The sequence below is a fragment of the Dunckerocampus dactyliophorus genome, chromosome 21 (assembly GCF_027744805.1).
Source record: "Dunckerocampus dactyliophorus isolate RoL2022-P2 chromosome 21, RoL_Ddac_1.1, whole genome shotgun sequence".
In the NCBI taxonomy this organism is placed as follows: Eukaryota; Metazoa; Chordata; class Actinopteri; order Syngnathiformes; family Syngnathidae; genus Dunckerocampus; species Dunckerocampus dactyliophorus.
The window spans coordinates 9,475,365-9,503,339 of record NC_072839.1 but is presented as its reverse complement, the minus strand read 5'-3'; the positions used below and the strand labels follow the sequence as shown (position 1 = coordinate 9,503,339).

At 42.1% G+C, this 27,975-nt stretch overlaps 1 protein-coding gene across 1 annotated transcript; it reads right to left on the bottom strand.

Moving 5' to 3' along the window:
- Positions 1–2: 2 nt before the first annotated feature.
- On the bottom strand, positions 3–27,917 carry smchd1 (structural maintenance of chromosomes flexible hinge domain containing 1). Its single transcript, XM_054764892.1, has 47 exons — positions 27,496–27,917; positions 25,022–25,106; positions 24,749–24,907; positions 24,579–24,661; positions 24,383–24,492; positions 24,193–24,307; positions 19,883–20,002; positions 19,634–19,800; positions 19,475–19,556; positions 19,193–19,403; positions 18,310–18,427; positions 18,046–18,226; positions 17,533–17,730; positions 17,341–17,454; positions 17,034–17,140; positions 16,880–16,962; positions 16,698–16,811; positions 16,477–16,554; positions 14,401–14,520; positions 14,189–14,336; positions 13,104–13,206; positions 12,944–13,016; positions 12,564–12,703; positions 10,655–10,783; positions 10,343–10,567; positions 10,128–10,270; positions 9,962–10,047; positions 9,760–9,878; positions 9,519–9,680; positions 8,079–8,207; positions 7,924–8,003; positions 7,688–7,845; positions 7,493–7,608; positions 6,963–7,024; positions 6,795–6,882; positions 6,167–6,298; positions 5,938–6,090; positions 5,743–5,869; positions 5,537–5,656; positions 4,327–4,412; positions 2,635–2,757; positions 2,389–2,570; positions 2,147–2,256; positions 740–810; positions 500–668; positions 276–428; positions 3–216 (listed from the first exon to the last, which is right to left on the bottom strand). Exons 1-47 carry the CDS (start codon positions 27,649–27,651, stop codon positions 131–133), a joined length of 5,874 nt encoding a protein of 1,957 aa, XP_054620867.1. The 5' UTR covers positions 27,652–27,917; the 3' UTR covers positions 3–130.
- Positions 27,918–27,975: the final 58 nt, after the last annotated feature.

Here is a 27,975-nt window from a genome sequence, read left to right as displayed (position 1 = left end):
TAAGTGAAAAGTTTAATTAACGACACAAAAAAGATGTGGAAAGAATGTGTATATTTGTATAGAAAATAAAGCTTTCTTTGACAATGTAATTCAAAGAAAAACTATTTAAAAAAAAAAAGTTTTTCTGAACTCAGACATTTTTCTGTCTCTTGTGTGTCCCTGGAGTCCTGCCAGCATCTTGGAGGCTTCGCTTCTTGGGCTGCTGCGAGGTGGACGCTAGAAGGGAGGCAGGCAATGAGTTATCAAGCGCACAAAAACAATGTGACCAAACCTACCAAGTTGTTTCTCAACTTCCAGCAGCTCTATGACTTTTTCATCCATTTCTCGCTGCTTGTTCTGCATTACATCGGATTGCTTCATCTGCTCGTCACGTTCTTCCTGTGCCTCCAACTTGTTCTGCAGGACTGAGCGGTACTTGGTGAGCAGTTCTGAAGCAGGAAAAAAAACCCGACATGAACACAAGCTTGCTCCATAGTAGGAACACAACGTCAAATCGTACCTATTTGCTCCTTCAGGGTGTGGAAACGCTGAGGGAGGGGGGCCCCAAACACTTGCAGATTCGAGATTGGGGGGGCTTTGTTCTGCTCGCCTCCGAACTTGCCCTTCGTACTTACGCGCTCACCCTGTCTTGTCAGGATGGTGGGGCAGGGGATTTTATTCTGGACCAACTGGCGACGGCAGGAGATCACTTAGAGGCAGCATCAAAGCTGTGGCGATGACAAAAAAAGGCGGTACTCACAATTCGTCTGTAGTTGGTTGCAGAGTCCAAGTCGTCCATCACAATCGTGTCCCCCAGAAGATTTCTGAACACTGCGAGGGAACGACAAGATTGGATTTGTTTGTTTACTTAACAGAATGGAACAGAATAATATAGAGCTGACTCGGGAAGACTACAGCACGCGGGCCATATACGGCCCATTAAGTTTTTAAACCAGCCTGATGGACGTGTCCAAATCTGTTTTTTTGGGGGGGTTTTTCACACTTTTAACATCAAAGTTGTAGCTGGAAATAGGATTTTCACTGCTATTTTTAAAATCGCATAAATCTTGAACTATAGAAATGATTCCAATGATTCTTAAGCGTATATCGCTGGAAAGCGATATACGTTCATTATAACCCCCGACGTCACTTCCTGTCCGCCTGCCACTCCACTCCCCTAGGGAACACATTTATAGCAACACACATGAGCACAAGTCTTATTTGTGTATTAAACGGCTTATTTACACATTATGTCTACTATATTGGGTGATGCAAGTGAAAAAAAAACTATAGGGGTGTTATTTCATGTCTACAGGGCTCTAATAATGTTAAAAAAACATATTTAGAAGGTTGAGGGAAAGGCTTCTTGAGACGTCATCTGTACTTCTGTGAAGAAGGTGTCGGACGTTTCACTCCTCATCCGAAGAGCTTCGTTAGCGAACTAATAAGTGCTGGTAGCCTAGGCCTTAAATACAATAAGAGTGGGCGAAAACGTCCGACACCTTCTTCACAGAAGTACAGATGACGTCTCTAGAAGCCTTTCCCTCGATGGACAACTCCTGTACGACTGAGAGCCTACACAGACGTATTTAGAAGGTTGTAAACTTGTTTTTTATGCTCTAACTTAGGAATGTAACGACTACCGGTATTAATGATTAACCGCGGTAAAACTCTCGGCTAGTATTACCCTTTCAAATTAAAATGATTGTTGGTATTTTTACTTTTTAAACATTTTGAGCGCATTCAACGATATCTGATAATAATGATAACCGGGATCATTTTTGGCCACAATAATTGTGATGTAAAATTTTCATCACTACAAAAATATTCCATTTATAAAGAAGGAATACTATTTTGTGGAAATTCACTTATCATGGAACCAATTAACAGCAACAAACAAGGGATTACTGTATAAACCAATCCATCCATCCATCTTCTACCGCTTATACTCAATGCGGAGGAGCAGTGGTTCAAAAAGTTAGCCCACCCCTGCTATAAACCGTATACGCTGGCGCTCATGTACAGACTTCATATCAACTTTTAAAGCCTGCCATCATTTCAAAGCAGGTTGAAACATAAGATTTAAGCCCAGTAAGAAGTTAGCTACAAAAAGAGAGAAAAAAAAAGATAATGATCCCAACATGTGAGAAGTGGAGGAAGAACTCACCCATGCTATAATTGATGTTGTTTTGGGGGTAAATAAGGAGGTCTCTTGCAAAAACTGGGTTCCCGGGGGGTTGGAACAGAGGCTGGCCGTTACGTATGTGTGGTAGCGACCTGAAAGTATGTGATCATCACGTAAATAGATCATGTGACTGTTAAGAAAGCTTCTAATGTCTTAGGGAATTGTTAAGCCTGGAGAAAAAGTGATTGCATTTGATACAACTAAAACAATACTTGAAAAGATACCTGTGGCCAGTTGCTACATAAATACTGTCCAGGGGCAAGACCTGCTGCATGCCTCGCGTGGTGTCGTAGATCCTCTTGGCTGCCGCCGTCGTCTTGGCGACCACGCAGTCCATGTCGCCCCTGATGTGCCAGGAAATTACCCTGGCGTCATCGTCATCCTGCACAAAGGCCAGGTGGCCAACCTACGTTCAAAAAGACACAAGTGTCAGCATTGTTTACAAGTCAGTGAGACCGGTGTCCCCTTACCTTTCCCAAAACATCCTGCTGCCCCTCCAAGGGTTGAGCAATGGAGCAGACTCTTCTGGGCATTTTCTTAATCTGGTCGGCTTCACACGCCCTTCGGCTCAACAGCTGGTCGACTGCTGTGATCTGCGGAGAGTAACTCAAACGTCTTCTTGTACTTATCCACACTGTTTGCGCCATGATTAGTCAAGGACAAATGTTATTAATAACTACTCCGTTCTCAGAAGTAACATCCAGTAGTGTGGAAAAGTGTTTGTCCCTTTTAAATATTAGTCAGTGTCAACAGAACTGAACACAAAACGCAGTTTTAAAATGAAACTTTTTATTATGAAGGGAGAAAAAAATAATCCAAACCTACATATCCCTGTGTGAAAAAGTGATTGGCCCCCCGCCCCCGGTTAAAACATAACGTAACTGAGATTAATTGAGATCTATCAATCTGGAAAAGGTTATAAAGCCATTTTTAAAGCTTTGGGATTCCAGCTAATCACAGTGAGAGCCATTATCCACAAATGGCAAAAAAATGGACCAGTGGTGAACCTTTCCAGGAGCGGCCGGCCAACACAATGGTCTGGGGCTGTTTTGCTGCTTCAGCACCTGGAAGACTTGCTGTGATAAATGGAACCATGAATTCTGCTGTCTACCAAAAAATCCTGAAGGAGAATGTCCAGCAATCTGTTGGTGACCTCAAGCTGAAACCAACTTGGGTTCTGCAGCAGGACAATGATCCAAAACACACCAGCAAGTCCACCTCTGAATGGCTGAAGGAAAACAAAATGAGTGGCCTAGTCAAAGTCCTGACCTGAATCCTATTGAGATTCTGGCATGACCCTAAAAAGGCGCTTCATGCTGGAAAACCCTGCTGAATTACAACAATTCGGAAAAGATGAGTGTGCCAAAATTCCTCCACAGCGCTGTAAGCTATCGCAGTAGGTTTGGATTTTTTTTTCCTCCCTTAATAATAAAAAGTTTCATTCAAAAACTGAATTTTGTATTCAGTTGTGTTGTCATTGACTAATATTTCAATTTGTTTGATGATCTGAAAAGCGTGACAAACATGCAAAAAAATATGAAGTCAGGAAGGGGTCAAACAATTTTTCACACCACTGTACGTGTGCACAATTATTATGCAACTGAATGAAAATACCACATTGTCTTATCTCGCTTGTATAATTCCACCCATTATTGTATGTACTTTATTTATCCCACAGCGGGGAAATTTACTAAAGTTAATTAAATTAAATTAAATTAACTGAATGTGATGACACATGCTACATCCCTGTGAAAGACTTGCTCCAATGTTTGACTTCATTTCAACCAAGTGACTAACTCGTCAACAAACAGGAGGTTATTACTTAACATAACAGTGTGACTCACGATGTCATATAATAAATAACACTATAACCATCACACATACAGGGGGCAACTGCTACTACTAGAGGATGCTAATAAATAGAAACTGTGTTAACTTTAAACACGTAACTTGGGCAACTTTTTACAAAGCAAGTGCCGCAAAGCATCCTGGGAAGCCAGAAGCACTCACAGCAATGAGTGTAGCCGGCTCCAAACAAACTGATACCCCTGCTCTCCACACTTATTTGCATAATAACTGTGCACGCCATGAACAAGAATAAGTCAAGTATGGCTATAGTGTAATAAACATATTATTTATGTAATACATAGCGGATGTCTTACAGTGACTGTTTGACTGAGGTTTATGTCCTTCGATATGAGATGGTTTCTAAGAATGGCCTCTTTATCTTTTGCGTCCTGGTATTGAACTGGTGAGAAAGAACAACAATTTGTCATCGTTCCACACATTGTAAAAACGCAACAAAAAGCCAACAGTGACAGCAATATGCAATAATCAATATACAGTAATCCCTTTTTTATCACGGTTAATTGGTTCCAGACCTGAGGGTGCTAAGTGAATTTGGAATGGAATATTTTTGTAGTTACAGCATAGAAAACCTGTTTATAACCTTCTAAATATGTTTTTTAAACATTATTAGAGCCCTCTAGACATGAAATAACACCGCTGTCGTCACATTTACACTCGTATTATCCAATATAGTAAACAAAATAAGAGCAAATAATCCATTTAAGACATAAATAAAACTTTTGCTCTTGTGTGTTGCAGTAAATGTGTTCTGGATGTGTGGAGGACAGGAGGGAAAGTCGGCGGTTCAGAGTTGAGTTTTAGCTTGGCGTGGGTTACGGCGAGAACAGTCGCCCTCGTCAGTTGTCATGTTGTGAGATAATTCAAACCTACAGTAAAAGCCTGTTGTTCTGCGGATCAAGTCTGGTGCTTGTGTGTCTCACCAAACATTACTATAACATGACTACCAGTGTAGACTACTACAACTCATCATGTGCTGTACATCTGTATTTTAGTTCATTTAGCCATTTTTATGCTTAAAAATGCAGAATTTAGGCAAATAAATGTCAAATATGCATTTATTTGGACCAATAGTAGGCCACAAAAAAATTCAACCACAAAACTTGACATATTAATTGACATTTTTTAAAACTGTGATAGAGTGAAGCGCAAAGTGGTGAGGGATTATTTGATAAAGGTAAAACTTCCCCACATAAAGCAGTGAGGGGCCTATTCTCCCTTTTGTGCTTAATTGTTTTTGTACGCGTTTGGAGTTACGCACGTTTCCCACGCGCTCCACCCAGCGTGCGTATCTTGAATGAAAGTGCACAGTGACAGACATAAGTAGAGGAAAAGAATCCCGTGCAGAATGAATTTACCGCTTAAGCCGTGGGAGAATAGGGCCCAAAATGAACAGAATATCGATATCAGGCAATGCTTTGGTAACAATGAGATATCACAATAAAGACATACCATAACTAACCTTATCAGAAGCAACTTAGTTTTCACAAGGAGATGAAATCCTACCTGTCAAGCACTTAACGAGTTCAGTGTATGTCGCCAACAGGCCTCTGTAAGTTTCAATGGCCGTAGATAGCTCGTCTTTCTTCCTGGACAGCTCTGACATTTTTGTTTGATGTTCGGAGTCTTCATAAAAACATGACATGGCCAGACTGATTCGTATTTGGAAGAAAATGCAAAAAAAAAATAATGGCGTGTGTGCTTGCTTCTACCGTTATAAAAATGGAACCGGAGCTGAAAGGGGGCGAGTGGCGTGGGGTCCATTAGGACTTCAGGTTTGAAGAGGAGGATGTAGGAGGCACCGTCCTCACCGGGGCTGTTCTCCATGATGGCCAGCGTCTGTGGAGAAGCAACTGCCTTGTTCCATCTATGGGGGCACTGTTTTATTTATGCATTATTTTACTCACGTTGATATGAGCTTTTCCTTCTGAAAGTCTGATGTTGCAGCTGCTTTCGCCTTCAAGTTGAGGAATGACCTTGTTGGAGTTGTCCTCATAGTTCTTTATGATAACACTCACTATCCCCTGCATGTTTTCTCCTGCTGGGTTCCCATAGGAATCCTGGAATCAATCAAGGTGACTGTTAGTTAAGTTGAATAACACTCATGATGCTCCTCCTGCATGATTCTCCGCTCACCAATATCCTCAGAGTCATATTTTCCACCAGGGTTCGGTTGGCGATGTCCCTACTGTGGAAAACCAAAGGTGTGGGCGGTTGAATGTCAGGTCCCAGTTTGGCAGGTTGATTGGCCACCACCTCAACTAGAATCTTCAAAGAATCCCAAAATAAAATTCCAAAATCAGTCAACATCAATGTGTTATTTCAGTCTGTGTGAAGGAATGAGATAAAGATGGGCAAAATAATCAATTAATTTATCATTAAGGATTAGGACCATTGTGTGGAAGTTTTTATTTATTCATTAATTATGTCTTGCAGAAGTGGAGCCAAAATGAGTGCACTACTTGGCTGCAACCAGCAGAGGCGCTGTTCATTTAATCTTGACTAGTCTGCTGTCTGAAGAAATATAATATGACGTCAGCTATGGGAAGTTCAGCCACACTCAGGAATGCTTCCACCATTTAAGGCTTCAGATGCTACAGTGTCACTGCGCCGGCTGGCTCCAAACCCTTGACATGTCCCTCCAAAAAACTCAACGTCACATCAACGGTGACGCAGTGATTGGTTTGTTCGTTTTTCCCTGTTTGGCTGTTGCTGTTAATGCATTCCTAAATGCCACTCGTGGATATTGTAACATTAAACCAACCTGGTTGCTGAACAGTTTTGTGGTTTGACTAGTACACAGAGAAAACTGGATGCTGTACTGTCCGACTTGCGGTGGAATGCGTTTATTTCTGTAATGTACACACAAAGACATTTACAAATGTTGCAACCAAAACAGAGCAGAAATAACAGTAATTGTTTTTTGATTTACCTGAAGTGAAAACAATCTTTTTTTTGGTTTGCTGGGGGTTTACTACATGTCAGCTGCTCTGCCTGGAAAGATGAGAAGAGATAAGGAATCATTAGATGATCAGCATGTTCCATGTGTAAGACGTCTACTTGGTTTCCAGTTTACTAAATATAAGCCACACAAGATATGTTTCTTCTGCAGTTTGTCTTGTGTTAGGACCTCTTGGTCCTGAAGGGTGACTGAAACTATGTGTGTGTGATTAATTAAAAATACCAGGGTGTCTTTGGTCTGGATGAGGGCTTGTACTCATTTTGTCAATATGATAGACCACAAAACGTGCTTGAAAAGGTCACCAATCTCCACTGCTTAAATCAACAGGAGGCTTGAAGGTAAAAAACCCAGCAAAGATTGAAATTGCTAACATTTTTAGTACAACATACTGTGTCAGTGATACCAGACACATGGCACTCGGTCTATTGTTCCAGACCGTACTGGGACAAGATGAACTGGACTGTGCCGGTTCAGGTTTAAACATTGCCTTTGTCACTCACTGTAGCGGGAGGTTCTGATCCTGATGACTCCCCGCTCCACAGAAGCATGGTGATAGCAGCTGGGTTGCAGGTTGTAATGGGGTTGCCTTCCTCGGACACCACGGTCACGGTAAACACTGTGCACAAAGCCACATTTGCTGAAGAACAGGAAGTTACCATACCACTCATCTACAAGTTCAAAATTCTAAAACTAACCTGGGAAGACGCCCCCTGCTGGACATTTGACATTCTTGTCATACTGGACTGACAGTCCCACTGGTCTGCTGCCATCAGGGATGACCGTAAGATCTACTGATGGACCAGGAATGGGACTCAGACTGAAGAAACCTCTGAACAGCAGTCGGTAGTTCCCCCTATTGGACGAGCAGTGAAAGAACACCCACTGGGAACATACACTGGGATAGACGTTATGGGATTATGGTGGTACTCACTTTGGCCCACTCACTCTGTTCACAACAAAAGAGGCTTGGCCGTTCAAATCCACTGGTTGGGAGGTAACAGAATTTGTCACCTAAAACAATACTGCCTCATCACTTTTGCTGCCAGGAAGTCAAGATAAGTGTGTCTGTATCAAGCCCAAACTCACCTTTAGCAAATCAGAAGAGGGCCTAATGTGAACCACAACTCTCTGGTCATTGGAGCAGTTCCCCCACTTGTCGCACACTTGGAGGACGAACTCCGTGTTGATGCCGTGTTCGTTTAACACCTGCAACGGCTTTCGCAAAGAACAGTCCATTTAACTTACAGATTCTCCTCCATCTTCAGTTTGACAATTTCCTGTCTCCTCAATTCCCAAGATTTGATCGTACTCTAACTGGAAATTGTATTCACCAAATGGATTTCATGCTCATCACATGGCCTTTTATTGCTACATTATGGTTCACTTGTTATGCATTACATTAACTTCACTTTTTTGTTTCTGACAGATCATGTGTTATGCAAGCAGGAAGTAAACCCTACTTTCAGTTTTCTCAGTGTGTACCAGTGGTTTGAAGTGTATAAGTACAGTAATCCCTCATTTATCGCGGTTAATTGGTTCCTGAAGTGAATTTCCGCGAAGTAGGATTTCTGATATACAAATTGACCTTCTAAATACAGCTTTTAACATTATTAAAAAAAACACCCCTTTAGTTTTTATTAGGGATTATTGTGCCTGTTGTGAGATCATTCAAACCTGCAATAAACCTGCTGTTGTTCCAGCGATCAAGTGTGGTGCTTGTGCATCTCATCGAACATTACAGTCACATTACTGACACCTAATGACCAGTTAAGAATACTACATATCATTCACAGCGTCTTTGAAAGCCTTCTCTTTATATTTTATGTATTTTAGCCATTTTTATGCTTGAAAAGGCTTAATTTAGGTAAACGGTAATGTTTGCTTCAATATGCAATATTCCACAACAAAACAGCATGATTTATTAATATATTTAGAAAAGCCATGAGAGAATGAAGACGTGAAATTGGAAGCGCAATGTGGCGAGGGGATCCTTTATACCAAGGGTCACCAACGTTTTTCCTTGTGAGAGCTACTTTTACAAAATGAAAATGGCCAAGAGCTACTCATTTTTGTAACATTTATTTTCAGAGCGTCTGTGTAGGCTCTCAGTCGCACAGAAGTTGTCCATCGAGGGAAAGGCTTCTTGAGACGTCTCAAGAAGCCTTTCCCTCGATTTATTTTCAGAGCTTATTTTAAACCCAAACAAAGCGAATATGCTTGTTTTACCAGAACATTAACAAAATGCTGGTGTCCACAACTCACATTTTGTATTTCAGAATGCATTTCTTTCAACTGTTCTTTCATTATTAACTGAAAACCTGAATGAAAAGCAGGCTTGCGGGCACTTCATGTGGTCGTGGGGGGCTACCTGGTGCCTGCGGGCACCACGTTGGTGACCCCTGCTTTATACACTGTAATATTGTTTAAACCTCTTTGTAAAGATAATAAAGTCCAACAAAGACAGGTTGTCTCAGTGATTCTTTGTTTCTGTATATTCTCTGTGCATTTGGCAAAGGTGATTTTTACCTGCTTGGGTCCACTGAGGAGTACAAGCTGTGCAGGATGGCCAGTGGCCACTTTGATAATGACGCGCTCCACAAACGTCTTGTAGGTGAAACACAACTCTCTGGAGCCCGGGGATCCAGACTGGAAGCGGACCCCCGTTATAAAAACGGAATGGCTGCTTTTCTAGAGCCGACACATAGAAACATCAATCGTGATTCAATGTGCTTATTGCATTTAAGAGTAAAAAAGAAAGTGAGCAAACCTTCCATGTGTATTCGAGGGCTGACTTGACCAAACCCTCACCTTCCACAGTGATGTCATTCACACTGGTGGCGCTCAGTGCTTTGGTCATGTTACCATATTTGTCCAACAGTCCCAGCTCTACATGATAAAAACATGCCACGTGTTCATTTGCAAGCACATCCACAATAGTGATATTTTGTCTGTCTCATTTTGTGACTCACTGATATTTCCAGGAAGGGTCTCCCCAAGCCTCACTGTGCTTTCTGGCAGTGTCACTTTTAATTGTACTGGTTCCCCTGGACAAGCACTATGTACGGTAAAAGAAAGCATTTCCTGAAACTAATAGATGGGAGTTGCTTCAAACTCACAAATGAAGAAGTGACATACTCTATAGTAAAGGAGACAGACATGCTCTGGTCTTGCAAAGACACTTGGTAGAACCGTCCCTCCTGCACCATTGTGGGAACCTCTATGGCTGGCAGCTTGCCCTGCGCCAGATCTTCAAGACAGACATCTCCTGTCCAATTAACCTAAAGCACATTTCAAGTGAAAAATGAACAGCTGAAGAAAGTCAACATATCATTGATGTTGGCGATACACACCTTGATACTGGAGGCGATTTCAGCCGTGGGAAATACTTGTCTTCCCCCCTCGTCATACAGTTTGTAGTACAGATTATCCAGCAGGCCACCAGCTGGCCATTCTAGCTTGTCGTTGTCTCTAAAAATCAGGTTCCCGTTGTTTTGGCTCCCGACCTCTATCTGTGTCAGTCTTGTGCTCGGTATCACCACAATCTCCTTCACTACCTCCAAGATGTCCTTGTGACCCTTGACAACACAAATGAGAGAGAAGCATGAGTCATTTTCAATTTTGTTGCATCCATCGTGCAAGCAAGGTGATCATTTTCTACCAACCGGAATCTGGAATGTAACATTCAAATTTTGGGACTGTCCCCGAGTCAGTTTGAGCTTGACGGTTTCTGTCACGATCAGTCCGGCTCCAGTGCTGCTGCAGTCAGTCATTGCTGTTGGAAGCGACTTCACCTGGAAACCCAGAGCAGGACAGTCACATGTGTCTTATGTTCGACAGAGGAGAACGTGAAGAGTTCTGCACTAAATTCTTCAGTCATGGATGATGATTTTACAAGACCTGTCATGCATCCAAGCATGAGCAAATGTTTTAGTGCCTTCAAAATACATAAAAGAGAGAAAATAACTTACAACATGAAGAGGTTATGCTTTGATCTTTCTTTGTCAGTTGGTTAATTAGTTACATTATGCACATCTGATTCAGAATGACTTAATTTTCCAATTTGTGCCATTACAGCCTTCTTGTATAGCAGCCAAATGGCACAGTGATGGGATGAAAAAAACCTGGTACCCATTTGGTACAGTTTATTACTACTACGTACAGGAACAGAGCAGAACAGCAAGTAATCACTGGGGGAAACTAAAGTACTACAGTGGAACCTCTGTTTTCGTCATGAATCCATTGTCAATGCTCTGGCAAAAACCAAAGCCATTTTTTCCATAGCAAATAATGTAAATCCAAATACTCCTTTCCAGACACCCAAAAATATTAACAAAACACACATTTTATAGAAAATAACAAGAATTTTACATGTAGAAATAATGCAAAATACATATATATGACGAATGAAATGAATAAATATTTAAAATCACTTTTACCTTGATTGAAGACTCTTTGGTTGTGATCGCAAAATTCATATTTTAGTAATCGTTTCTTCTCCCAAGTTTAGTCTAAACAGTCTATATATATATTTGTTCCAGTGTCTCCAGGGTCACGCCAGCCGGAGGTATCCTAACAGTGCCTGGCAGGTTGCTCTGATTTATTGCTCCTTATCTTGGGAGAAGAAGCGTCTGTTTTGTATGAAAAGCCTCAGTGTATGTGCTTTTACGTCTTCATGATAAAAGCCTGCGTGTCGTCTGTGTCTTGGGGCCCTCTCCGACAGACAGCATTGAATGTTCTCTCTGATTGATCTGTGCCTTCACCTAGCTTTGGTAATTAAATAGATAAAAGACAATTGGTTTTGTGGAGAATCTTCATGAATAGAAAATTGCCAAAACGTGGTAAACACGGTGATGAATGGAGGGAGGAGGTGAGGGGACGGAAGAGCCACTTGGACGCTGTTTCACTGTATTCTGTTACACATTTAACTTTAAAAGAGTTAAAGGTGTATATTTGCTCACTTGAGCTTTATTTTATAAACTTCCGCAGCAGGTAAAATCATTACACACACACTGGCCCAGCTCTCAAATCTTTCCCCCTGCGACATGTGTTAACTAGTTCACTGATATTACAATCCTATTGTAACAGACGCTACCTTTGCACTTTGCGATGAGTTCTTTTTTAAATTCAACCTTGTTTCTCAGTTTCTTTATCAAAATTCTGGAACTGGCCACTTTCTTTGGAGTCATGGTGGTTTGTTTTGCAGCAATAATTTAAAAAAAGCACACACAACACTCAGAAATATGCAGTGTGTCTGTCTTTAGTGACCCAAATCTACCAAAACCACTATTTACCTACCCAGCCACTATCCATTCCTCACTGAGGTTATGAGTACACCTAGAGATCACATTAGGTATTACGATCTAACAGTTTAACTGCGTCAAAATAATCCACAAGCAAACAAACTAGTTTGTTGGGGGCCCTGTTTGGCCATACTATAAATGACAAGTGTAGAAACCTGTGACATATTTTTGACAATAATTGTCGTCAAAAAACCAAAGCATAAACTGGGGGCATACAAAAACCGAGGCTCCACTGTACTTCATTCCAGCGAACTGTGTGAACAGAAGCTACCTGGCAGTGAACAACTTGGTTGGGGTGAGCGGTGACGTTTCCGGTCACATCACAAACTTCAACACTAAACTTGATGGGGTTTCCATTCTCAATCGCGACTACATCATCGTCCGGCATCACACGGAGAAAATGTGGTTTGCCTGAAACACAAAAATTAATTGGTGTGATGCTTCTATAACTATTTTTTTTTATGAATGAATCTTTGTCATTTATCAAGTACTCAAAAACATTTTCATTCCTCTTAGACTTTCATCGGCTATAATTAAAAACTGGAGACAAAAAAAAATTAAACACTAAATGTGCGGCGTGAGATCCACTTGTTGACATTCCCATCCTCCCACATGACATAAAAGTGTCAATGGCGGGGAAGCATAAAATACCAGGAAGAAGATTAAACTTGAATGTCTGTGTATCTTCTTTAAGGCCAGGCAGGGTCACTTTCAGTTCAAACGCCTGCAAAATAATATGACACACTGTTAAGCATGAGAGATGACGATAATGAATACAGGTTCAGCTAGTGTGTCCAAATGAGAAATTAACCTTATATTGGTGGGGATTCTGAATTTTTCCGAAGGCTTTGACACCTTTGATGATGAAAGTGGACCCACTGCAGTCCAGAAAGTCGTAACTCAGATTCAGATCCCTACGTGTAAATGAAGATACGTTCTACAGTCAATATGCTGTGTCGAGCCTCGTTTACACTTGCACGCATTTTCCCCCCGCAGTGGTATGCAATTTTGCGTGTCACTGAGTAAATTGGTGGTAAACAGGTGTGAGGTATGTGTAAACTGTGCGGGAACGCGTGGAATTTTTTTTTTTGAAACGTTCACAAATTGGTGGCACGCACAATTTCCGTGAACTCGTCGTGAGCGCACCGCAACCTATGCCTAAACAATGCGGGCGATGCGTATCAAAGCGTGGCTCAGCATGTCTCATTCACATGGATGGGTTAACTTTTCCACCACCACTTGGAGCAAGTCGGGGAGAATTCTCAAGTAATTTCTGTAGCCTCTTGGATCTTCCTTGTGAATTTGTGTTGATAAGTCCTCATAATGCCCAAAGTGATGTCTTCTAGTCAGCAAATCCCTCTCCCACACACTGTCAGTGCCTTTTTTTCTAGTTTATTGCCTCCTTCATGCTCTTTGCGCATTCTTTTTCTGCAGCTGCGAGTTAATATAGACTTAACTTTTTTGCTTCGTCCCTGGAATTCAACATCTTGTAGGTCCTTTGTAAATAGAGGAATTGATGAAGATGGGGTGACGCCTGCTGTTGTGTGGCGTCACGCGGGGCACAGCGGGACCAAATAATACCGCTTTACGGATGCAGCAAGTGCTGGTGACAATGCATACACTTGCAGGAACAATGCGTGTTGCGTGTAACATTGTCGTGCACGAAGATTAAACAGTAAGGTGTAAGTAAGTTGTGTGAAAGCGTGGTCATTTTGTGCCAATGCGCGCCATTTTTAGTCATTTAGTGTGTTATTTATGCATGAACAGAATGCATGTGCTTACTTGAATAAATCACACACGGGAAATTGCAGGACAATGTGGAGTCAAAATGCGTGCAAAGGTAAACACCGCTTAAGACGACTTTCAACACCACAGTCAACAATCACCAAGTCTCACCTGCATTCAAGGAAAGGCTCGAGATTGGGCAGTGGCGGAGTTGGATTATGATAGGCATCTTTCAGCTGCAGAGGGATGTCAAACGCCTCTCCAACGAGAACGGTGGAGTCGCCAATATCCACAACGCTGAAACTTTCAGGTTCTCCCTCTAAAAAAAGTGCAAGACGCATCATTTAAGTCTTTTGAGGCAGTGTTTTGTGTTTGTGTCTTACCTTTGATACCGAACTTGAGTGTGAAACTTGGAAGCATTTGGCCTCCAAAGGTGCTGGAGTTATTTTCACTTAAGATGGTGTTTAGACACAGCGTGTACTGCCCCAGTTGCACCAGATTTTCTGAGGAGAATATATACAAACGGTCTGTCAAAATAATAAGTGATGATGATACTGTTCGGACTGGCCCTTGCACAGGGCGAGGCAGCTACTAGCTGTTGAAATGATGCTATGAGTCCAAAAGTTAAGTTTAACAATTTAATCTTCAACTGAAGCGGATAGAAAGCGATTATAATGTCAGCACACTGGAGGGAAGTAGGCTGTCACACACCAAAGCTTAAAGAAGCCGTCAGCATTCCCTCCCAATTTGCATATTCCTCTTTCTATCATTTCTTTCTACAGTGTTGTGAAAAACTGTTTGCCCCATTCTTGATTTTTTTTTTGCATGTTTGTCACACTTAAACATTTCAGATCATCAAACAAATTTAAATATTAGTCAATGACAACATGACTGAACACAAAATGCGGTTTTTAAATGACAATTTACTATTTTAAAGGGAGAAAAAAAAATCAAAACCTACATGGCCCTGTGTGAAAATAATAACTGGTTGGGCCACCCTTAGCAGCAACAACTGCAATCAAGCGTTTGTGATAACTTGCAATGAGTCTCTTACAGCGCTGTGGAGGAATTTTGGCCCACTCATCTTTGCAGAATTGTTGTAATTAAGCCACATTGGAGGGTTTTCCAGCTTCAAGCACCTTTTTAAAGTCCTGCCAAAGCATTTCAATAGGATTCAGGCCACATTCTGTTTTTCTTCAGCCATTCAGAGGTGGACTTGCTGGTGTGTTTTGGATCATTGCCATGTTGCAGAACAAAAGTTTGTTTCAGCTTGAGGTCACCAACAGTTAGACGGACATTCTCCTTCAGGATTTTTTGGTAGACAGCAGAATTCATTGTTTCATTTATCACAGCAAGACTTCCAGGTCCTGAAGCAGCAAAACAGCCCCAGACCATCACACTACCACCACCATATTTTACTGTTGGTATGTTCTTTTTCTGAAATGCGGCGTTACTTTTACGCCAGGTGTAATGGGACACACACCTTCCAAAAAGTTTAACTTTTGTCTCGTCAGATTACAGAGTATTTTCCCAAAGGTCTTGGGGATCATCAAGATGTTTTCTGGCAAAATTGAGATGAGTTTTAATGTTCTTTTTGTTCAGCAGCAGTTTTCGTCTTGGAAGTCTGTCCAGTGTCTTTCTTATGTTGGAGTCATGAACACTGGCCTTAACTGAGGCAAGTCAGCCCTGCAGTTCTTTGGATGTTGTTGTGGGGTTTTTTGTGACCTTTTGGATGAGTTGTCGCTGCACTCTCTTTGGTTGGCTGACCACTCCTTGGAAGGTTCACCGCTGTTCCATGTTTTCATCATTTGTGGATCATGGCTCTCACTGTGGTTCGTTGGAGTCCTAACACTTTAGAAATGTCTTTATCACCTTTTCCAGACTGATAGATCTCAATTAATCTCAGCTAAGTTATGTTTTAATGAGGGGGCAATCACTTTTTCCACACAGGACCATGTAGGTTTGGATTTTTTTTCCTCGCTTAATAATAAACATTTTCATTTAAAAACTGCATTTTGTGTTCAGTTGTGTTGTCACTGATTCATATTTAAATTTCTTTGATTTGAAGTGTGACAAACATGCAAAAAAAGATAAGAAATCAGGAAGGTGGGAAACTGTATATCTTTCTACTGCCCCCTCCATTTGGTGTTGGGTTTCCGTACTAGTAATAAAGGTGTTTGTAATAGGGTTTTTTTTTTGTAACGGCTTCCTCAAGCAAAGCCAGCAACACAAGACAGGAGGTATGTCCTTCAACTCGTGTGTATCTAAGATAAAAAGATGTTTAAGATCTGTCCTTCGACTAGACTGTGTGTGTATGTGTTCAAGACAAAAAGTAACAGGATGTAATACGCAAGTGATATATTGCGACTTCCTTTTGAGATGAGTAGCATGTACGTCAACACAGACAGGACACACTACTCTGGTCAGATGGAAAAATATTTTCCTCTAACAATACGTACTTATTTCTTTGAACCAGAAATTCCACTGCTGAGAATACTGGCAAACACTTGATGCAATCTCTTCATCTCCTTTAGGATCTGTGTGTAAGTATAAACAGTTGTTACAATACTGCACACCATTTTGCCAATGAAGAATCAATCTTCACAGAATTCTTCATGCGGGATTGACTGATTATTATGAAAGATGAAACAATATTTCACTATTTTAACTCCACACTTACCATGAAAAATCAGTCTGAGCATGACACTGAGTTTTTTCACTGATCTCTGTCTCATTGATGGTATCCTGGATAAGCATTCTTCCTTTTGGTTGACAATTTCCACGTTGAGCGGCCCTGAAAATCCAAAGTGTGTTTTGAGTTTTGAAAGACAATTATGAATGCACACATTTGAAGTCATGTACCTAACTGAGTCCCAGCTGGAAACATAGAGTTTGGTTCCCAGGGTTTGCACTCAGGCCATTTCACTATCAGCTTGTCTGGAACCCTGGAACACAGGACGGACATGTCAGAGATTGTGAAGTTTTGAGTGATTTTTGGTAAAGCTCAATTACGGACTTGGCAAGGTCATTGTTGATGTTGATTTGGATGGCATCTTCAGTGGCAGTCCTGTCAATTTTGGATATGGGTATGATCTTGGTCTGGTCGTACAGTGCTCTCGGTTCCTAGGAGCAATATTTGCTTACTGATGTGTGATTTGAACACGCAACACGCTGTTGAGACTCTTATGAATAGCTGGATGGACTTTTACTACATGTATAGTACACGGTCCATAATGCCCATGATGATGTGGACAGTTCTATCATGATTACAATCATTTCAGTTCAGTTCTATAGGCAGTTACATAAACACACACACAACTTACCAATTGGATTTCTACATGTCCTCCTGTGGCAAAGACGTCGCTGACGTAAGTTCCATACAGCAAAAAGTGAACAATAGTACCATGCATAATTGGCAGCGTTCTTTGCGTCTTCACCTGTGTGAAGTCGGAATTAGTAAAGTCGGTGATGACAGAGGTTGAGTGTCCATCTCAATAATCCATGTGGATTCTCACCAGTTGGCCCTTGTTGAAGGTTCTGTTACCCCATTGGATGGCGGTGAAGGTGGCCCAGGGATGCTGCAGTTTCTTGACGGCCACATCTGTCCGTGTGATGATGCTCGTGTAGTTCAGGAACTTCACTTGCTTGTCAAACTTCTCGTGGCAGTAGAGGAGCCACTGCGTGAATTCTTTCTGGATGTTTCTTCTCCGTGTCTGAGGGAGTCACAGAACAGTCTTAGCGTCAGTGGCAGCATCTCTTTTGTTTGGCGGCATCAAGAGGTCCTACAGCTGGCGTTTGATTGACATAGCAAACAAAATGCTGACATTTTTTTTAACTTCGTCTTTCCCGCCACTTAATGTCAGGGCTCATTAATTGGTTAGCCAAAACCTATTGTTTCATTATGCAGCCATTTATTCTCAATAATCTGTCTTTTCCTGCGTAAATGTACAATTACTGTACTGTCATGTAACACATGGCCAATCAATCTTTGTGCCAATATTGTGATTTGAGACATAGCATATAAGCACCTGTCCGTTCACAGTGCATGTGAAGATGGTGTCCTTGCTCTTTAGTTTCACCTCCAGGTCTATGAAGGTGAGCTTGTTCATGGTCACCTGAAATTTGTCATTGGTGAAGAGCACGCCTGAAAAGCGACTGTAGCAATCTGCAGGCACCTTTGAGCCTTTGACAAAAGCACACCACTCAAACCTGCAGCAACAGCAAAAGATTATTTGAGAAAAATGCTTTCATGGCACGTTACAGGGATAATACTGCAATAGTAGTAGTAGTACTCTGATATTGTGGTGTATGGTATGAGCCGCCCATTCCAGAAACATTCAAATATGGGTCTATTCCCTCTCGCTTGAGTCAGAATTCCGGACTCGTTGTCATCTTCCTCGTCAAAAGGTGCTGAGGATGAACAAAGAAGCAAAACATGTAAGCTTGTCATCTCAGCAGAGTTACAACTGAGGGCAAACGTAGGCTGGATTTACGCAGCATGCTTCAAGTGACACAATTTGAACACGACTTGGACAACAGTACATGGAAAGAAAAGAGCCCTAGATCTAAAAATCTGTTATGAAGGAAAGATCTCCTAATGGGCCTGCGGCATAAACACACTTGCATCTATGCAAACTACATACTTACTGTAATTTAAAATGTAAAAAAAACATTGTTTTGCAATATCTGGTATCAATCCCTTAAAATTTCACGTAAATACAAAAAATAGATACTGGTTTTGAATCAGAATTGGGTAATGGGAACTATACATCGGGGCTGTACAGTGTCTGAGTGTGTTGGCCTCACAGTTAAGAGACCGAGAGTATGAATCTCCGTTTGGGCATCTCTGTGCATAGTATGCATGTTCTTCCTCTGTATGTGTGGGTTTTCTCCAACCTCTAACCACATTACAAAAACATTCTTGTTATGTTAATTAGAGACTCAAAATTCTTTCTAAATTCGCTTTTTTTCCATATGCGTGACCTGTGACTCACTGGTGAACAGTCCAGTATCCAGGCTGCCTCTTACCCAAAGTTAGCACTTCCGTGACCCTAATGAGGACGTGCTCTATAAAGAATGGATGGATGGATCTGTAACTCTAGCCGAGGAGGCTGAGCTGACAACTTGATTGAAAAACTAACAATACTTTTGTCCATTAATATATGGCGTGAATACCCTGTGGAAAGTGGGGGTCTTCCGGGTAGGTCTCCCTGTCGTAGAGGAAGGGATGATAGCGAATGATTCCCTCCACCACGGCGCCAGACACCTCTGCTTGAAACGTAAACTTGTCGGCGGCGTTGTTTATGTACAAGGCCTGCATGTCGTTGTTCACTTCCCTGAGGTTCATCACGCGAGGACATTTTGTCAACTTCTCCCGCAGAGAGATCTACAAGCAATATGTGGGTGTGAGTCAACTCCAAAAATAAAATGTCAGCATCTGAGGTGCACGCATCTCACCTGTATGTCAATTTCAGGGCGATGATCTGAACGTTTCATTTCGTTTGCGATATCTCCATGGATGTAATAGTGGTATGTGTGACTGAGACATTGGCAAAACTTTACTTTTAAATGCTGGCCTTTGAATAGACATGAGACAGTTGAGGATGCTAAACTCACGCAAGCTGCCTTGTCCATCCTTCAAAGTCGTCTTTCAGTGCAGTAATATGCTGTAGACGGACGCCTGTGATGACTACGGCCGTGAAGCTTTCTTTCTCAGACTCTTCAGCAATCACGGCATGAAGGAAGCGCTCCTCACTTCTACATATGTGAGAAGAGTCGCACGGCTGCAAGACCACAAGAAGCCTTTTTCAAGTTTCAAAGCATCACAACCTCAGTGGGTTTTTTTTTGTGAAAGACAGCATTTACCTTCCTGTTTCGAATAACCTCTGTGTAAATATCTTCTTGGTTCTTCTCTTTTTGAACAAACTGCTCTTCAGACAGGACCAGCTCATGAACATCTGGAGATCCTGCTGCTTTGGTGATCATCTACACAAGTGAAGCACATCACTTTGACAGATATCATACACAAACTAAATAAACAAAGCTAAATTGTTCAATTATTTGCCTTTCTTAAAAGAAATAACTCACATATCTGCTAATGTCTTTCAAATCTACTGAGGTGGTGTCCAAAGGCAGCAATCAGCAATCTGAATCTGTCGTTTAACGCAACTGGTTTGGTTGTGGGACCCACCATGACCCCTCAATGACAAGCGGTGACCCAAATTGAGGACATTTTTCAATTCAAACATTTCAAAAGATCTTATATTTAAAGGGACTGTTTTCAACACAACATAAGAAGCAGTGGTGAGATGATGTCTCTCTGCGCTTTGACACTGCTAGCACATTTACCTAGTGATGACGCAGCATCAGGACCACCTGGGCGTTCAGTATCTTGCCCAAGGACATTTTTAATCCCTAGTTACCTAGGTGGTGCAAGACCCTTACTCCCTCGTGTAATAAGCAGGCGCACCTGCCTACCTGACTACTCCGTTTAAAGGGTTATGGTCTCTCCCGTAGAGGGAAGGGAGACCTCTAAGTAAGGGGCGAGAGGAACTCACCCAGGTATTAACAGCCTCGGTAGTGCAGAGGCGGCACCGCTACATCTGGACCACGCACGACCAGAGTAACCGCTGGTTGGTCGCACGCGACACCGGACGCTCTGCTTTTACGACTGCTTCCTCTCTAAATGGATAGTTGCTCTTGGAAACGACCTGGGGTTATTTATTTATCTAGATTCAAGATTCAAGAGTTTTATTGTCATATGCATAGTAAAACAGGCAGTTATACTATGCAATGAAATTCTTATTCTGTTCATTCTCCCAAGAAAAGAAAGAAAACACAAGAAAAAGAATAAGAACATAAGAAACATAAATACCATCATAAGAAACATAAATACCAATAAATTAAGCAACAACAACAGAAGAGACATTAATACAAATAAATAAATAAATAAAGTGCTATGAGTGTGTGCGTGTGTTGCGTGCGGCGTGTGTGAGTGCTTCGTTGAGAAGCCTGATGGCCTGTGGGTAAAAGCTGTTTGCCAGTCTTGTGGTCCTGGACCTCAAACTCCTGTAGCGTCTGCCTGACGGTAGGAGTGTGAATAATGAGTGTTGTGGATGTGTGCTGTCCTTGATGAGGTTGTGTGTTCTGCGTAGGACTCTAGATTTATAAATGTCTTGCAGTGAGGGGAGGGCTGCCCCAACAATGTTCTGTGAGGTCTTGATCACCCGCTGGAGTGCCTTCCTATCACGTGTTGTACAGTTACCGTACCAAACAGTGATGGAGGCGGTAAGGACACTTTCCATAGTGCATCTGTAGAAGCAACTCAGGATTTTGGTGGACATGCCAAATTTCCTCAGTCTTCTCAGGAAGTATAGTCTCCTTTGGGACTTCTTCATAATTTGTTGGGTGTTGTGAGACCAGGTGAGGTCCTCGCTGATGTGTGTGCCAAGGACCTTGAAGGTTTTCACCCTCTCCACCTCAGTCTCATCAATAAACAGGGGTTTATGCGGCTCCTTTTCCCTTGTTCTTGGGTCGATGATCATCTCTTTAGTCTTATCTGTATTGAGAAGGAGATTGTTATCATGACACCAAGCTATGAGGTCCGCCACCTCTCTTCTGTATGATGTTTCAACACCACCAGTGATCAGGCCGAGGACTGTAGTGTCATCCGCAAATTTAATGTTCTGGGAGGCCACGCAATCGTAGGTGAAGAGCGTGTAGAGGAGTGGACTCAGCAAGAGGGACCTGTTGGGTTATAGAGGTTTACTGGAACAACCTCTGCCTACTCCTTAATATCAAAGTAGATACTGGGTGACAACTCTTTGTAGAAGAGTGGAAAGCTTTATTAGAAGAGTTTGCAAGGGCATTGAACCAGGAACTTGATTATCTATAAGGGTATACTTGAGTAGGAAGGCGGGTATGTGATGTTTTCGCCTCAACAGATGTGTTGTAAAAGGTCAACTTGACATGCTGGGGTGAATTTGTCTGTGACACACGGGCGGATTTACTTGAGAGGGTGCAACACGATCTGGTTAATTGGAATAATTGGGAGGGGAACATGATGAATGATGCTATGTTATGGACGGTGGAAGATTTTATGAATTGAGGAAAATTATGTTCAGAACATCAAGAGTGGAATGTGAGAAAGGGGGATGGGTTTGTGTTGTTCTGAACATTCATTTCCCAGGATACGAATGTGAGAAAGGGTTTGTGTTGCTCTGAATATTCACTTCCCACTGTATCTTGTTATTGTTATCTGCTGACCTTGCCTACCAGGTGCTTGTTATGTACTGAGGAAGACAGGACACTCATATAACCAAACTAGGTTGCCTGGCGCCTGTTTTGTTAAAAACAGTAACTCTGTGTGCGAATGCCTGAGTTTCGGGGCCGGCCACCCCGTTCTCACGCTCGCACGAACAGACTGGCATAAAGAGGGGTGAGCGAAAACACCTAGACAGAGTCTGCTGCGGGTTGTGATCGAACGCCCAGCCGATTGATGCGAACTCTTCCACGGGTGTTGGCTCTCCACCCTGTTGGCGTAGGTAAGAGGCTTTTTCGCTGCAATCATATATCTTGTGTGTTGATGCTTAAATAAATACGCCCTTGTTTAGGCTAAAATACCTTGATGTGTCTGTGTCATTCTGTGTGCCGACTGAACACGATCCTCTAAAAATATTCTAAAACAATACTGTACTCCTTAACGGACTAGCCGCAATGAGCTCCACTGACATATACCTAGATAGAAAGAAGCGTAAGGCTGCAGGCCAGTGGCTCAGTCCTACCCCGATAACAAAGCCAGTCGTGAAGATAAAAAGTCCTGTAAGGAAGAGTTCACTACTTGGGGATGATTCTAGTTGGTGCGGGTTTGGCGTCGTGTGATCAGGCCTTCGACCTTCCCTGAGTGTCCTGACGGCTCTAGGTTGCACCCGAGAGCGGCAAGTCTGGGGACCGCTGCTGTGACTGGTTCCGTGCTCCCTCAGACTCAGCTTTTCTCTCGGTAGCGCCGCTGACAGTATCCTTAGTCGGTGTGTCACGTTCATCTGACAGACGGAGGCTTCTCTCCTTCTGCTGGACAGATGAGCTCATGGTGGTGTCTAATCTTCTTCAGCAGTCCCAGAGCTGTCTAGAGAGCCTTGGAGCTTTGTAGTTAATGCCTTCTTGCTAGGCAGCCTGGAACCAGCCAAGAGTGTTGAGAGCACTCGCTTCTTATGCTCTGTTTAGTCCCCACCAGCTTAGAGGTGTGTCCTTTAACTCAGTCCAAGACCTGCCAGGAGTGTGTCTTCCTGAAAAGGTGCGTACCTTCCCAACCGCACATGACTCAACACCCCAAGATGACCAACGATTAACTTTCCTCTATGTCCTTATAAGGGTTTCCTGGCCTTGCCACTGTGTACTGCGGTGGCTTTTACTGTTACTGTGACACATAATGACCTTTTCTACCAGACCCTACTGCAACTTAACGTCCACTTTCTGGCTTAGCCATTTGACCACAATTTGGGAGCTCACATTGGCGACATTTATAACATAATTATCTCTATTTTAACATTCAACCATTGCTGTCTTATTCAGTTATACACCAACATTTGAACATGACCTTTACCCATTGTTGCCTTAACATTCAGTTAAACAGCAACATCTGTTGCACATACAGCCTTTTCAGACATAGAACAGTTGTTATATTTGACATCAGGTTGACCATAGCTCTATCTGCTTCTATTGAATCAAGTTACTGAATAATACTGATTGGTACTTTATTATTTTTATAATATAAGTGCTTTGTCAAGAATCCTACAGTAACAAGGGACTTTTGTGTGTCGACCTACGATAACAAGGGACTATTGCGAAAAGACTAGGTCCTGGGCATGACCTAAAAAGCCATCCGGTGATGAGGTTGTGCAGGTGACTTGGGGAAAGTGGAGCTACCCATTCTGACCCGGAATAATAGTACCTGCCTAGGGTCCCAGCCAGGGGTAACTGGCGAGGACATGAGTTAAGGGAATCTATTATATACAACATGTATACCATACCATACAAAATACATGACAGGGTGGCAATCCACTGAAAACGGCTCTGTGACCCACATTTGGGTCATGACCCACCAGTTGAAAATCACTGGTTTTTAATGCACTGCAATTCTTTAAATCCTAAAGACTTTATATTCTTGGAAGCCTTACCCTCACGCTATCTCCAATGAAGAAAACAGCTTGTTTTCCTCCGACTCCAAAGTAGGATATGTCACTGTTGAGACTAAAAGCAGTGGGCTCCGGTGGAACATAGCCCTCAGGCTTGCTGTCGTGGATAAGAGCACAGGACCACATATTGACGGCTTATTTGAGACTTTCAAATGTGTTTCCAAATATTTACCTAAATTTTGAGAGCCTGAACACGGCCCAGTTATTGAGCTGCTTGGCGGTCATCCCACATCCGTTGTCTACGACAACAACTGCGGGCTTCCCGTGGGTTTCATCAAACAGCTGGGGGAAAAAAAAGAATAGAAAAAGCATTACAGACACAAAGCAGAGGAGCAAAGTATGGTTGGGTGTAAAGAAACAGGACAAACCATTCTTATCTCAATCATCCGGACACTCGTGTTTTTAGCCGTGGCCGAGATGGAGTTATCCAACAACTCTGCCAGTGCATAGGCTGGAACACATTTGGAGGACATTAAACAATTTGAGGTTCAATGTGTTTGGACGAACAGCCGAAGGTCTTCATCATAAGAACACTTACGTAAGGACTTCTGGCCTTCACTGTCATAGTACTCATACACTCCACTCTTGGTCACTGTGTCGTAATGAGGCTGAAAGTTGATGCGCTCCTCAGTTGGCAACAGAAGTTCTTGCTTTGTGTGATCTAACAAAAGGAGGGTGCTGCCATCTCGAAGTTCATCTTTGAGAAAAACACAGGAAATGCTCAACTATCAACTGCGCCAATGCAATGCGGTAAAGACGCGAGAACAACTCAGAGAAGCAACCCTGACGGCATCAGGCATGTTTTTCTCACCAAATTTGTAAGAATTCAGACCATTTCTATCCGTGTCAGTCAGCACCCACGACGACCCTGGTGAGGTGATTTCAAATTCAAATTTCTGGAAAAAAAAATAAATCCAGGAACGTCATGAAGACAATGCAACTACAGGAACATGCTTTCAAGAGGAGATATTGCATTTTGTGGATGCTGTGTCTCTTTTGTCAGTCCTCGGAATGACAGATAGGCGATGTGTCATGGGGTAGTCTAACCCATTTACTCATATACTGTAATCCCTCGTTTATCGTGGTTAATTGTGGTTAAACAAGTCAATTTCCGAGGAAGGATTCCTTATTTATAATTCAAATATTTTTATAGTTAGGCCTATTATTAGCTTAAAAAGATGCATATTTAAGCAAATTTGACATATTATTGGCCGAAATGTAAGCATTTTCAAGTATAAAAATAGCTAAATTAACAAAACCACAATAATATACAGTATTCTACTGGTCACTTGTTGTCAATAATGTTACATTGATGGGACAATAGGCACCGCAGGAAGTAAGCTGCCCAGAGGAGTCTCCCAGGTCTGAGTCTCTGTTATGTCTTATTTATGTCTAATATGTCTTATTTCCTGTTATTATATCTGGGTGATTTTCCTGAAAGGGGGGTACCAGTGATGATACTGTCACTTCGAGGGGAATGCACAGACTACAGTGACTTAAGGGTATAAATCACATAAAAATATACTGAAAACACATTGAATAAAGAGGGGAAACAGCGTGGAATACTTTCTTCGTGTCTGTTGTGTCAAAAGAACATCATACCAACAGTAAAATATGGTGGTGGGAGTGTGATGGTCTGGGCCTGTTTTGCTGCTTCAGGACCTGGAAGACTTGCCTCGAAAAAATCAGATCTCACAAATCGCTCTGCGTTACGTATATTTATCTCCAGCCACATCTCTGGGCACTGTCGCCTCTCCAGTCTGTATGTGATGAAAGTCATCAATGCGCCTAACATGCATGTTTTTGGAATGCGGGAGGTTGCCCGAGTACCCTGAGAAAACCCACACACACACATGTGGAGAACATGCAAACTCCACACAGAGATGCCCAACGAAGATTCAAAGCCAGGTCTTCCCAATCTCCTGACTCACCACTAAGCCACCGTGCGGCCCAAAATCCGAACTATCCCTTTAATAATAAAAAGTTTAATTTAAAAACTGCATTTTGTGTTCAGTTTTGTTGTCATTGACTAATATTTAAAGTTGTTTAATGATCTGGAACATTTAAGTGTGACAAACACAAAAAAAGGAAATCAGGAAGGCGGCAAACTCTTTTTCACACCGCTGTATATAATCATCAACATACAATGTCCATCTGACATTATCCACATATAATCATCAACATATAATCTACAACATATCATTGTGAACATATAATTGCCAACATACAATCTTTAACGTATAACTTCCACATACAGTGGTTACCGTACACCCCAGTTAAGTGCGTTTTTCTGTTATCGTCAAAAATGTAAACCAAAATTTTGCCTCCATTTGGGTACAATTCCCTGGTAGAGTACAATATGCCGTGTCTTGCCGTGTTATTGCCTCCCATTTCTGCAAATATTTTATTATATCTTTTCATGGGACTAAACTAAAGAAACAACACTTGTCAATGTACAGCAGATTACAGTGTAAATTCGCTGTCCCCTCAAAACAACTCACGACCTAACCATTAATATCTCAACTGCTAGCAAGAAAAGTGAATACACCCTTCTGTTATGTTAGCCATTTTACCTACCTGGTGTCATGTGACTTGTTAATATAGCACTTTACTTCCACTCTGAACAGGCATGGTCCACAAAGGAAGCTGAGTAAGAGCCTCTTCTAAAGATGCTGCACAAGAAAGCCTGCAAGCCAGTTTGCTTAAGACAATCAGACTAAAGACATGGATTATTGGAAGTATGGTGATGGGAGCGTCATGGACCGGGGCTGTCTGCACTGGGGAGATCCAATTCACTAGAAAAGAATGAATGCCAACATGTAACGTGACATACTGAAGCACAGCATGATGTCCTCCCTTCGTAACACACACTCGCACAGGACAGTATTCCGGCATCGTAACGACACCAAACACAAATGAGAGTGGATTCCAGAGGCAACCCGAGAAGCTGCAATGAACTCCATGTCCAAGACAGTTAAGGCAGTGTTGGAAAACAAAACGGTAGCCACACACAATATTGACACTTTGGGCACAATTTGGACATTTCCATGAGGAGTGTACTCACTTTAGTTGCCAGCTGTTTTGGCATAAATTTCTGTGTGTTGAGTAAGGGACAGCAAATGCACACCATTATACAAGCTGTACACGGAATACTTCATATCGTATCAAAGTGTCGTTACTTTAATGTTGTCCCAAGAAAAGATATTATAAAATATTTGCAGAAATATGAGGGGTTGTACCCAGTGTATACTGAAGAGTAAGTGTACGAGTTTAGCTGTCCGTTACCTTCCTGAGCGCTTGTAGAAAGTGTTTGTAGTCCAAGCTGCGAGAGTCAATCACCATGTGTTTCCCCTGCGACGATCCCCGGCGAAAGTCGTACACGCTAATCCTTTTGTGGAGCCTCCTTTCCTCCGGGAGACATTTCTTGTCTGAGTTCGACATGCTCGAGTCTCAGTGTTACTTCAATACAACAAGGGCGTCGTCCCAACTCGGTACTTCCGGTTTGACATTACGAAAGTAATCCCACTCACTCGACGAAGTTGGCCAAAGTTGTCTCTAAATTCAGGGTCTGCAACCTTCACAGTGCGCATGTGTTGCCTTGTTTTGGAAGTGTGCATTCAGACTATCCTTCGTGGGCCTACATGTCCCAACAATCTGTGCGCGCTTCTGTCCAGCCCTGAAAAAAATGTCAACATAAAGTGCACGCGTAAGTATTAATTTATCTGTTTGATTTATTTCTCAGTGTCGATTTATTTGTGGAAGCAG

Coding starts and splice junctions, on each gene's coding strand:
- smchd1 (XM_054764892.1), bottom strand. CDS start 27,651: ATGTCGAACTCAGACAAGAAATGTCTCCCGGAGGAAAGGAGGCTCCAC. Junction 16,812..16,879: donor TCCAGCTGGGACTCAGTTAG/GTACATGACTTC, acceptor TTGGATTTTCAG/GGCCGCTCAACGTGGAAATT. Junction 14,521..16,476: donor TTTCTGGTTCAAAGAAATAA/GTACGTATTGTT, acceptor TATTCTCCTCAG/AAAATCTGGTGCAACTGGGG.